This window comes from Manis javanica, chromosome Y (assembly GCF_040802235.1).
Source record: "Manis javanica isolate MJ-LG chromosome Y, MJ_LKY, whole genome shotgun sequence".
Classification (NCBI taxonomy): Eukaryota; Metazoa; Chordata; class Mammalia; order Pholidota; family Manidae; genus Manis; species Manis javanica.
In genome coordinates, this window is record NC_133175.1 from 2,670,586 (window position 1) to 2,684,473 (window position 13,888).

At 38.8% G+C, this 13,888-nt stretch overlaps 1 protein-coding gene across 1 annotated transcript in view; it reads left to right on the top strand.

Moving 5' to 3' along the window:
• Positions 1-9,858: 9,858 nt before the first annotated feature.
• The window catches only part of LOC140847577 (UDP-N-acetylglucosamine transferase subunit ALG13-like), a 69,558-nt gene continuing 65,528 nt past the window's right edge, over positions 9,859-13,888 (top strand). Inside the window, 4 exon segments of the mRNA XM_073228278.1 lie at positions 9,859-9,864; positions 10,612-10,654; positions 10,657-10,697; positions 11,572-11,734. Coding sequence (XP_073084379.1) covers positions 9,859-9,864; positions 10,612-10,654; positions 10,657-10,697; positions 11,572-11,734 — 253 coding nt within the window.

Consider the following 13,888-nt stretch of genomic DNA (forward strand, 5'->3'; position numbering starts at 1 on the left):
TGTTTCAATAATCACCCTAAATGTAAATGGACTGAATGCACCAATCAAAAGACACAGAGTAATAGAATGGATAAAAAAGCAAGACCCATCTATATGCTGCTTACAAGAGACACACCTCAAACCCAAAGACGTGCACAGATTAAAAGTAAAGGGATGGAAAAAGTTATTTCATGCAAACAACAGGGAGAAAAAAGTAGGTGTTGCAATACTAGTATCAGACAAAATAGACTTCAAATCAAAGAAAGGAACAAGAGATAAAGAAGGACATTACATAATGATAAAGGGCTCAGTCGAACAAGAGGATATAACCATTATAAACATATATATACCCAATACAGGAGCACCAACATATGTGAAACAAATACTGACAGAATTAAAGGAGGAAGTAGAATGCAATGCATTCATTTTGGGATACTTTAACACACCATTCACTCCAAAGGAAAGATCCACCAGAAAGAAAATAAGTAAGGACCAGAGGAACTGAGCAACACACTAGAACAGATGGACCTAATGGACACCTATAGAACTCTACATACAAAAGTAACAGCATACACATTATTCTAAAGTGCAGATAGAACTTTTTACAAGAATATACCACATACTAGACCAAAAAAAGAGCCTCAGTAAATTTTAAAAAGTTTGAAATACCACCTACCAACTTTTCAGACCACAAAGGTATAAAACTAGAAATAAATTGTACCAAGAAAGTAAAAAGGCTCACAAACACACGGAGGCTTAACAACATGCTCCTAAGTAATCAATGGACCAATGATAAAATTAGAATGGAGATCCAGCAATATATGGAAACCAATGACAACAACAACACAAAGCCCCTACTTCTGTGGGATGCAGCGAAAGCAGTTTTAAGAAGAAAGTATCTAATGTCCCAATTATCAAATTGGAAAAAGAAGAACACATGAGGCCTATGGTCAGCAGAAGGAGGGACATAATAAAGATCAGAGAATAAATAAATAAAACTGAGAAGATTAAAACAGTAGAAAAAAATCAATGAAACCAAGAGCTGGTTCTTTGAGAAAATAAACAAAATAGCTAAGCCTCTAGCCAGACTTATTAAGAGAAAAAGAGAATCAACACACATCAACAGAATCAGAAATGAGGCAGAAAACATCACAACAGACCCCAGATAAATACAAAGAATTACTAGAGACTACTATGAAAACCTATATGCTAACAAGCTGGAGAACCTAGGAGAAATGGTCAACTTCCTAGAAAAATACAACCTTCCAAGACTGACCAAGAAAGAAACAGAAAACCTAAACAAACCAATTACCAGCAATGAAATAGAAGCAGTAATCAAAAATCTACCCAAGAACAAACTCTTGGGCCAGATGGATGTACTGCGGGATTTTATCAGACCTACAGAGAAGAAATAATACCCAAGCTCCTTAAAGTTTTACAAAAAATAGAAGAGGAGAGAATACTCCCAACCTCATTCTATGAAACCAACATCACCCTAATACCAAAACCAAATGATATTCATCCCAGGGATGCAGGATGATATAACATTCCAAAATTCTTCAACATCATCCACCACATCAACAAAAAGGACAAAATATACATGATCATCTCCATAGATGCTGAAAAAGCATTCGACATAATCAAACATCCATTCATGATAAAAACTCTCAACAAAATGGGTATAGAGGGCAAGTACCTCAATAATAAAGGCCATATATGATAAACCCAAAGCCAACATCATACTGAACAGGAAGAAGCTGAAAGCTTTTCCTTGGAGATGGGGAACAAGACAGGGATGCCCACCCTCCCCACTGTTATTCAGCGTAGTACTGGAGGTCCTAGCCACGACAATTACACAAAACAAAGAAATACAAGGAATCCAGATTGGTAAAGAAGAAGTTAAACTGTCACTATTTGCAGATGACATGGTATTGTACATAAAAATCCCTAAAAACTGCACTCCAAAACTACTAGAACTAATATCGGAATAGAGCAAAGTTGCAGGATACAAAATTAACACACAGAAATCTGTGGCTTTCCTATACACCAAGAATGAACTAATAGAAAGAGAAATCAGGAAAGCAATTCCATTCACAATAGCATCAAATAGAATAAAATACATAGGAATAAACCTAACCAAGGAAGTGAAAGACCTATACCTCAAATCTATAAGACACTCTTAAGAGAAATTAAAGAGGACACTAACACATGGAAACTCATCACATGCTCATGGCTATGAATAATTAATATCGTCAAAATGGCCATCCTGCCCAAAGCAATATACAGATTTGACGCAATCCCTATCAAATTACCAACAACATTCTTCAACGAACTGGAACAAACAGTTGAAAAATTCATATGGAACCACCAAAGACCCCGAACATCTAAAGCAACACTGACATGGAAGAATAAAGTGGCAGGGGGGAATCTCACTCTCCAACTTCAAGCTCTACTACAAAGCCACACTAATCAAGACAATTTGGTACTGGCACAAGAACAGAGCCACAAACCTGTGGAACAGATAAGAGACTCCAGACATTAACCCAAACATATATGGTCAACTAATATTCAATAAAGGAACCATGGACATACAATGAGGAAATAACAGTCTCTTCAGCAGATGGTGCTGGCAAAACTGGACAGCTACATGTAAGAGAATGAAACTGCATCACTGTCTAACTCCATACACAAAAGTAAATTCAAAATGGATCAAATACTTGAACATAAGTCATGAAACCATAAAACTCTTAGAAAAAAAAATGTAGGCAAAAATCTCTTAGACATAAACGTGAGTGACCTGTTCTTGAACATATCTCCCTGGGCAAGGGAAACAAAAGCAAAAATGAACAAGTAGGACTACATGAAGCTGAAAAGCTTCTGTACAGCAAATGACACCATCAATAGAACAAAAAGGTATCCTACAGTATGGGAGAATACATTCATAAATGACAGATCTGATAAACGCTGGACATCCAAAATATATAAAGAGCTCACACACCTCAACAAACAAAAAGCAAATCATCCAATTAAAAAATGGGCAGAGGAGCTGAACAGTTTTCCAAAGAAGAAACTCAGATGGCCAGCATACACATGAAAAGATAATCCACATCACTAGTTATCAGAGAAATGCAAATTAAAACCACAATGAGATATCACCTCACACCAGTAAGGATGGCTACCATCCAAAAGACAACAATAAATGTTGGCGAGATTGTGGAGAAAGGGAACCCTCCTACATTTTTGGTGGGAATGTAAATTATTTCAACCTTTGTGGGAAGCAGTATGAAGGCTCCTCAAAATGCTCAAAATAGAAATGACCCAGGAATTGCACTTCTAGGAATTTACCCTAAGAATGCAGCACTCCATTTTGAAAAAGACAGATGCACCCCTGTGTTTATCGCTACACTATTTACAATAGCCGAGATATGGAAGCAACCTAAATGTCCATCAGTAGAAGAATGGATAAAAATGAGGTGGTACATATACACAGTGGAATATTACTCAGTCATAAGAAAAAAACAGATCCTACCATTTACAACAACATGGATGGAACTAGAGGTGAAATAAGCCAGGCAGAGAAAGACAAATACCAAATGATTTCACTCATATGTGGAGTATAAGAACAAAGGAAAACTGAAGGAACAAAACAGCAGAAGAATCACAGAACCCAAGAAGGGACTAACAGATACCAAAGGTAAAGGTACTGGGGAGGATGGTTGGGAAGGGAGGGATAAGGGAGGTGAAAAAGAAAGGGGGCATTACGATTAGCATGTATAGTGCAGGGGGTGGGGCACGGGAATTGCTGTGCAACACAGAGAAGGCAAGTAGTGATTTTACAGTATCTTACTACACTGATGGACAGTGACTGTGAAGGGGTATTTGTGGGAAACTTGGTGAAGGGAGGAGCCTAGGAGACATAATCTTCTTCATGTAATTGTAGATTAATAGTACCAAAATTAAAAAAAAAAATTGTGCAGCTGGAGAAGGGGAAGATAAGGTACAAGGAAAGAACTGCCCAAACTACACCTCATCATAATCTCATTAAAATAAAATTTACATTGCAAAAAAAAAGAAGGGACATGACAAAGGAAGAGGACTGTGAGTTTCTTGGGTGGCAAATTGTTGGAGGGTAAACAAATGGGAGAAATGGCTCCTAAGTGTTAATTAGTAAAGTTTGCTATGTAGATATGTAGATTCCTATGGTATTCCTATGTAGAATTATCTCTGGTGGTTAGCTTCTTCCTTCCTGGTAGAGTGGAGGGAACACCTTTATGATTACTTCTAGGCAAATAAAGGTAAGGAGAGTGTTTTTCTCATGTATCTGCTTCTTCCCAATAGCCTCCAGCTTAAAACAATCCTTACCTCAAAGCAACATATTTTGGGGTGGGGTATTTTGTTACCCTTTAAATTAAACCATTTTCTTTATGGTTCTCCCAAAATTGACTCATAATTTTGTAATATTATTTTAATCCAAGATTTGACTTGTGTAGCCAAGAAATAATTATTTTGGTGTCCCTAAAAGTAATACAATTGGCATCAACATTTGTGAAAAGGGGATGGAAAGGGAGAGTCAAGTTTTGGCAACTTTTCAAGAACATAATGGATGCACAAACCAAAGATTAAAAGAAAATGTTGTATAACATGCAACTGTCTGCCTGGTTATCTGATTCAATGGTGGTTTGTGCCTTTTACTGGATTTTGAAAGAGCCCTGGCAATGTTGCCTCAGTTCACTGGTATGCTCTGAATGTTATCTAAGTGATATTGTTAGGCAGAAAGACAGAAATGAGCAGATGCAAAGGAGAAATGGCCCCCCCAAAGATGACTCAGGGTGTTGATCAAATAGAACTAGAAAGAAAATGACTCAGAGAGTTAATCAGATGAAGCCATACGGTCCAAGAGTGACTCAGGAAATGTCCAGGGTCCCCCCAGATAAGAAACATCAGAAGCACAGACACTGCACAGCCCCCATTTCACCAATCAGAACAACCTTAGAGAGCCAACAGCTCTCAAGCAAGGACCTCTCTACCCTGCCAAAACCACATAAAAGAAGCCTCAGAATGAGCATCCTGGCCTATCTCACCTTAGGCAGGCCTGCTCTGTTACCCTATGCAGAATGCACTGAAACTTTGCTTTCTTATCTTTGGTCTCTCATCTCATTATATCTGATTTCCCAGAGACACAATGCCAAGTCCTTTCCTTCCTAACAAAATCATTTCAGAACCCTGAACCCCAAGTCTATTATTTGAAGTTCCAATCACTTGAAGTACTTGGTATGGTTCTTTTCTATGAGGTTCTGAAACTGTTCTTTGTTGAAGATACAAATTCTAGTAGTTTATGGTAGAAGCATCAGGTAAGTTTTAGAGTAAGCAAGAACATTAACAGATTTAATGGCTGTAGTTAATTTATTACTATTGCCAATTCTATATTAATAGGGAGAAGTTAAATTCAGTATTGGAGTACAGTATATAACAGTTTCTTAAGAGTTTTGATGAGGTGAGGGATACCCCTGACGGCAAAACAGTACTACCTCTGAATGACAGGGAGGGCACTGACAAATCATCAGGGACTTCCCATAAAGCATATAATTTCTGAAATGTTTATGTAATATCAACATTATCAAAATAAACCTAATTTAGGAGAGGTTGAATGTCTCTTATCTGATAGCTCTTCCCATGCGACTTGATAATAGTAATACATTAAACAAACATGATTCTTTCCCAATATCTGTCTTTATAAGGATAGCAAATCTCATGTATTCCAGAGGCCCTTTGAGAAGTATTCATGGTTTTATGTATAAAATTTCATTTTAGGTATAAAGTATACCCTGAAAATTTTATTTGTTCTGAATTTAGGAAATGATTTTGGGAAGGCAAAATTAAGAGTTTCCAGAGATTTGAGCACTTGATTAGACAGGCTCATGAGTGAAAAACATGAGTGAAAAACCAATTTAATCAAAGCACAGCAGTCCCCCTTACTGGTGGAGGATTCCTAAACCTCAAGTGGGTGCCAGAAACTCTTGACAATACTAAACCCTATATATACTGTTTTTTCCTGTATTTACATATCCATGATTAAGTTTAACTTATAATGTAGGCACAGTACAGATTAATAGTAATTAACGATAACAGAACAATAATAACAATATACTGTAATAAAATTATGTGAATGTGGACCCTCTCACAATATCTTATTGTACTGTATTCACCCTTCTTGCAATAAGTGAATTGATAAAAATCCTATATGATAAGATGAAGTGAGGAGAACAATGTAGGCATAATGTGCATATTAATGAACTTCTATTTGCTTTTCTGTTGTTGATCTGTCTTTTGCCAGTCTAAATTTCCAAGGTTCCAGGTGGAGAACCTAGAAAGATAAAGGGACAAAAAGGATTTTTTCCTCTATGTTTTACTAATCAATATTTTTATTACAACGGTATTTTAAAAGTTCAGGCTAGAGTACCTACTTTCTTAAAGATATGTCAGCAGGATAATCTGCTTCTGGGCTACAGTGGGGAACAAACTGTAGAAAGTGAAACCATGGATGATATGGGGATTACTGTACAAATAAAGATTTGAAAAGAAACAGAAGAAAACACTATTGTAAGCGAAGAGCCTCTGTGCTCTGGGTTTTTTTCCCCTTAAATTATTAAGGACATGATAAAGGCAACATTTTAATTTTAATTTTTTATTGAAGTATAGTTGATATACTATATTATATTGGTTTCAAGTATAAAATACGGCGATTCAATATTTACACACATTAAATCCTCACCCCAACTAATGCAGTTATTAACATTGAAAGATGTTACAGAACCACTGCCTACATTCTCCATGCTGCACTTCCATCCCCATGACCAATTTATATTACAACTGAGATTTGGTGCCCCTTTATCCCCCTTGTAAGATTAATTTCAGCTGAAATAAGCAGGCAGAGAGAGGCAACAAAGGGCCAGGTAATTTATTTGAATGTCCCGGGCGAGGTTCCGTGGCCTTCCTGTCACCGGACAGGGAAGTCACACCCGGTCAGGGAGGTGGGAGCTTATAAGGGGTTAGGATGGGGAGGAGTGGGCAAACTATCCTAGGGGGCATGGAGAGGTATGATTGGCTACAGGTGACATAATAGACAACTAGAAACTCTTTTCCTTCCAAGAGGGAGGAGGCTCACATCGGGGTCTTAGTTGGCACATCAAAAGGATGGAATTCAGGAAGAGTTCTCCCCTTTCCATATAAGGCACGGACCCGGAGGTCTGGCCTGTTTTTCCCCCTATGGCATCTCTCTGTTCTGTTTGCATGCTCTTCTTTTTCCTTCCTCCAGCCTAACACCCCTCACCCACCCTACCCACTTACCCCAGCCCCTCTCCCATGATAACCGCCAGCCACTTCTCAGTGTCTATAAGTCTACTACTGATATGTTCATTCTGTTTTGTTTGTATATTTTAAAGGCAACTTAAGTCATAGAAAATTATTCTTGTAAGACATAGGATCTCTATGTAGGCAAAATTGCACTTAAAGAATGACCTTTCATACTGTAGGAGGAAACATTCATTACTAAATAAAGGAAACAAGACTATTTAAACTGAGGGAGTACTGTAAACGCTTTAATATATTTTATAGCTTTGTTTCAGACTCAGGTATTATAAACCAAGGCTAATAAAATTCACCTTCTAAACTGTCCTTTTTCATACTCTCTCGTACCCTTTTAGAGGATCTGTGAGGTCAAAATAATTTTCATTATAATACTAAAATGTTATTTGTCTTTTTGACTCTCATTCTTTCATGAGCATACTGTATTTTCCAGACGCTATGATAGTGCAATAGATTAAATGCAGAAAAAGATACAAGGATCCATTTCTCTTCTGTGAGCTCAGATAGTAAAGAGATTTGCAAAAAATGTGAAACAATGCTATTCTTTTCAGGAAAATTCTGGTTTGAAAAATATAGTTATTTTTCATAAAAATTAGGTCATTTATTTTAACATGCAATGTGTTCATCATTGCTACTTTCCAATGAATCAATATTTTTAAACTTTCTCATTTTTAGTCTCATATGGTAAATATCAATAGTTATAACTCACATTATAATCCACATAACCAAAAGCTCTTTGAGGTTCTCAACAATTTTTAAGAGTATAAAGGAGTCTGGAAACCAAAACTCTGCTTTAGAAAAAAACTATTCTTTTTCCTTGAAAAACCAAAATACATACATATATACTGTTGTACTTCTCTGTCACTGTTACTGCTTGAAGACCCTCAACAACCTATACTAATTCTAAATTTTAACCAATGTGACTAACTGTGGGTAAAATTGCAGGATTTCCAGAATCTCTCCCCAGGCTTTAGTGCATTTCCATATAACAGGGGTTCCTAAGGGGTGGAGAGAGAGATAGTTCATCTCCATATTAATGGGTAATTACGTGGGCAACCCAGGGCTTATCTGAACCTGAGAGGTTGGAGAGGATGGGTATTTGCTTGCTTCTGACGGAGCAGGAGAGAGACAACCCAGGACCGCTGTTTGTAAACAATCAATAGGTTTTAAACTTTATTTCTCCCTTTGACTTATTTCGGTTTCAGCTAGGTATTTTGGCCTGGGATATCCTCTCCCCGGTGTTACACTAATGTTTATTATAAAAAGAAAAGTGCAGGGTAGATAATTGAGAACTGTCTGATTTATGCAAGCATTTTAACAGGCTAGCAGAGCTTTAGAATGTACATGACAAAATTTTCTATAGTCATCAAACCTTTTTCATAACTTCTTATAATGGGGAAAACGAACACATTCCTCAACTCCAAGATATAGCTTCTCTATAGCATTTCAAAGTATGAAGTAAAAGGATATCAATTTAGCATTATGCTTTGTATAAACCAGTGTTTCAACATTTTACTTATAAAGTAGTTGTTGCAACTAATTTACTCAGTTTAATGTCAGGCCACTTATAGTTGCTTAAAGTTTTGGAAAATATCCTCATGCTGGTATACTATAAAACAATTGTTGTTGAAATAAAGTTTTTAAGAATACTGATTTAATGTAGCTGAAAACAAATTTCTATTTTTCATAATTATATACATTTTCAAGGTAACATTAATTTATTTGATCAGTAAGCATGAATGAGTTTAGGAAAAACACCCAAGTAAAATAAAATGCATGCTTGTATTATATTTAACACTAATATAACAGAGAAAAGACTTGCTAAAATTTTCCATTATGTAATCTTGGATTCTTAAAACATTTGTGGATCAGCTTGTGCAAGATGTTTTATTAAGTCTAGCACATTTAAATTATAAGCTCAATTTTCTTATTTTCTGGAAATCTAAGTGTATTTGACTTATATATATGTTTATTCACTCTATGAACTAATTAAAACAGTGCTCCTTTAATATTTTTCAGATATATGAAAAAATCTTACAGACACAAGAGGTAAAGGCCTTTCTGACTTTCAGAATACTTTGGAATATTTGTTGTCTTTATAGTTTAATAATTACTCATAGTTTATTACTCTTATTGGGCAGAAAATATAAGTATGCTTATGTTTTACTATTTAACCACAGTCTTTCTACATTGGTCATTACGAACCTTAGCTGCAGTGCATCACTACTTCGTGAAATTTGGCATCAAGAAAAGGATAGAAAAATATCACTCCTCAAAAATGCAATTAAACAAGCTACAATATATAAAGAATCCAGCAGAAATAGACTGGGTTTTTTCAGCATATGTTTTAGCCCTAATTCACCTTCAATCTTGTTTCTCATTCAAAATAATTTCTTCTCACAGCTTTCTTCCTGCATATGATCAGGCAGGACAAAGCATAAATACGGGTTAAAGGGAGATTTTAATCAGGAAATACAGAAGACATTAGAATGAAAAAGAGCACCTGACGATCTAATGCTGGTAGGAGAAGTCTTGAGAAATCACCTCTCCTGTACGTGGCTACCTGAGTGTAATTATCTGTGCTGTTTATTCATGCTAATGTATAACTTTAAATTTCATCATACTTTATCATAGCTTTACATTTTAAATGGTTTAATGGATGGGTTCAATGAATTATAGATGTAGGTTTCAGGCCTTAATGCCTCTTATTTTACACACAAAACTTGCTAGTGGAGTTTGACTCTGAAGCTTCCCAGGGACCCCATAAGCGCTCTGGCTTCTTGAGAATCACATTTGTAAGAGACCATTGCCAATTATTTTGAAATGGCATTATTTTTGGATTGCAGTCAACAGACTTGAGGCAAAACCATCACTCAAATGTATATGGGCAGAACATGTTCGCAAATAAAGAATCCCAAACCTTAGTATCATTGAGAAGATTTGTGGTATCCAACCAACTACGTAAACTCTTAGGATAGGGCATGAGGCTTCACTGTTCTTTCTTAACTAGGACGTTTTAAGAGGTAAATTAAGCCTGTCAATTCCCTCCTCCTCCTCCTCGTGAGGCTGCCCTGACTTTTACACGCAAAGGGTTATCATTAGTGGCCAGCAGGTGGGCCATAAATAGTCTTTGACTCCACCCTCCCCGCCTCAAAGATCTGATTTCCATCGCCCTATGGCGGCCGTGGCGTACTTCCGCCTCCCGCACTCCCCACGGCCTCTGCGCTCCTGGATTCTCCTACGTCATATCCGGCCATTGCGGTTCAGGGAACGAGCCCGCACGACGAAGTTGCTGTAGGGACCACCAGCTTTACGACCTCGTCGCGTGCGTATCGGCGCACGCCAGTCGGCAAGTGACTTGAGGGGGCGAGCAGGCGGGCAGCGGCGTTGTGCGCTGTGCTCACCGCTTGTAGCTTGCCACCACCAGCCTTACCGCTAGCCTCGGAAACCTCGGCCTGATCGCAGCGCTCACGCAGGTGCCGCCGCCCGCTTAGCTAGCTCCTCCCCGCGCCCGGCGGGGCCTTCTTGCGGCTCCCTCGCCCCTCAGGGCCCGCTGCCTCCTCGGGTCGCTCCCCCGCCCTTTTCCGGCGCCGTCTCCCTGCCCCCGGCTCTTTTCCTCAGATTCTCCGCCTCCGCCTCTCTGCCCAGTAACTTCGCCCCTTCTTCCTGAGGGCCGGGGCTGCTCTCGCCGGCTCCTCCGCTGGCTCGCCTTGGGCCGCGTGGTGGGCGCCGGCCGCCTCCGCGCGCTCCGCTGGGCCTGCCAGGCGCGTCGTCTCCGCTCCGGCCCGCCGTGCTGGAGCCGCGTCCGCGCCAGCCGCCTCAGGCGCCCTCGCGGCACGCGTTTTTGGGCTCGCGGTGACTCCTGAGCGCGCCTTCTCTTCAGGCGCATAGTTCGCGCAGCCCCATCCGGGAGGCCGAGCGGGCCAATTACCTTGTCTCCTCACTAGTTTTCGACACCCTTTTCAGAGTCTTTGCCTGATCTCATGCCCCTCGAGTGGCCAGTTCTTTCACGGCTTGGTTAACCAGGTCGCTTACGTCCATCCCGGCCAAGTGAGCTAACTTGCTGTGCCCAGTACAGGGAAAAGTCGTTTTGGAAAACTTGCTGAATTCGGACATTGTTTGACAGCCCGTGCTCTGGCCTGAACACCGACCGGAGGGTTCGTTGTTTGCTGTTTTCACAGTAGCCTGTTGAAAAAGCCCGCTTTTTTTTCTCTTTTCTCTGTTCAGATAATCAAGAGACCTGGTTACAACCGGCTTGTCCTGCAAATAGGTAGAGGGAAGGTGGTACCTGAGCCATTCAGTACCAAGTCATTTACTCTGGATGTTTACAGGTACAAGAATTCCTTGGAAGAAGACCTTGGGATAGCAGATCTTGTTATTAGTGGTGCAGGTGAAAGTGTTTTAGAATCTCAAAGAGTTCGGTTTTTGGTAGACAGTAACAAATCTGAACCTTTTGAGGCACAGTAAAATCGCTAGAGTAACTCACTGTAGCCCTTTTGAATGTAATGCTTGAATATAACAATTGAGAACTTTAGTGGAGAGAATTTATTTCTGGGTGATAGAAGCATGAGAAAAATTAAATCACCAACCCAACTTTAAGAAACCCTTAACACAGAGGGAAAAAATAATTTACTTGATGACACATGCAAAGAGTTGTCAAACTTGAAATTACTGTTTGGGCTTAAGCAGGAGTGTTCAGCCAGCCAGTTGGTTGGATTGGTCATGGAGAAATTAGCTTAGAAAGATTTTATGCATATTTGTTAAAATTGAGTGTGAAATGAATGCTTTCAAAAATGTTCTTTAACAATCACATACCGTGTAACTCATTGCTAGCTTTTTAGAGAACCATCCTGTTGTAGTTAGACTGCCAGTACCTTCAAAAGAACTGTTTTTGGGGAGGATTGTAATTTTGACTGCTGGAAAAGTGAGGGAGTAAGTTTCTTGGTTTTTAAAAAGCCTAGTTTGAAGAGAGGTCTTTCAGAATAGACATTACTACCAGATTTGGTGATTAGAAATGTATACGATAGTAATAGATTTTGGTATGGTTTTGCATGATTTGTGTATATAACTTGTTGAATTCTCCCAAACACTCCTATGAACTGTAGTGTCTGCATTTCACAGGAAGAAACTGAGACACAGAGGTTAAGTAACTTGTCTAGTTAGTAAATGCTAAACAGTCTGCTTTTAGAGTTTGTTTTAACTACTACCCTAGCATCTAAAGATTTTGCCTAGTCACTTATCAGTCTCTTTGCTCCCACTTAAAATAGCTAAATGACTTTAGATTTCAAAGTTGAATTAACCCAAGTATTGTACATATGAACATTAGTGGAGATTTTTTCTTGACTATTTTTAGGGTGTACCTCACAGGCAGAATCATAAACAGTGTTAAAAATTTTTCTTTATTGGTGTGTCTTCCTATTGAAGGCTTGCTTTTTCTACTTATGTTTGAATGAAAGTGCATTCAGTTTCATGTACAGTGTGGTGAACCTAAGTCTGATTTAGATTCAAGACTCATACTTCGGGCATAGTACTAGAGGGCAGGTGGCAAAGCACTCAGTCATGGGTCATCAGTGGCAAAGAACGTTTTCCAAGTAAGTTTTATAACACTTCATTAGAGAGCAACTGATGATTACATTTTTGTCATTTTAACGGTATATAATTAAAAGGCCTGGATTGTAGTGTTGCAACTAAGTTATATTTTTACTTTTTAAAAATTTTGTTATCATTAATCTACAATTACATGAAGAACATTATGTATACTAGGCTCTCCCCTACCCCAAGTCCCCCGCACAAACCCCCATTACAGTCACTGTCCATCAGCATAGTAACATGTTGTAGAATCACTACTTGTCTTCTCTGTGTTGCACAGCCCTCCCCTTTCCCCCAGCCCCCACATTATACATGCTAATCATAATACTGCCTTTCTTCTTCCCTGACCTTATTCCTCCCTAACCTCCCATTCTCCCCAGTCTCTTTCCCTTTGGTAACTGTTAGTCCATTCTTGGGTTCTGTGATTCTGCTGCTGTTTTGTTCGTTCATTTCTTCCTTTGTACTCATACTCCACAGATGAGTGAAATCATTTGGTACTTGTCTTTCTCTGCCTGGCTTATTTCACTGAGCATAATACCCTCTAGCTCCATCCATGTTGTTGCTATTGTAGGATTTGTTTTCTTCTTATGGCTGAATAGTATTCAGTTGTGTATATGTACCGTATCTTCTTTATAAATTCATCTACTGATGGACACTTAGGTTGCTTCCATTTCTTGGCTATTGTAACTAGTGCTGTGATAAACATAGGGGTGCATCTGTCTTTTTCAAACTGGAGTGCTGAATTCTTTGGGTAAATTCCTAGAAGTGGAATTCCTGGGTCAAATGGTAAGTCTGTTTTGAGCATTTTGAGGAGCCTCCATACTGCTTCCCACAATGGTTGAACTAATTTACATTCCCAGCAGTGTAGGACGATGGTTCCCCTTTCTCCACAACCTTGCTAGCATTTGTTGTTGTTTGTCTTTGAGTTGGTAGCCATCCTTACTGGTGTGAGGTG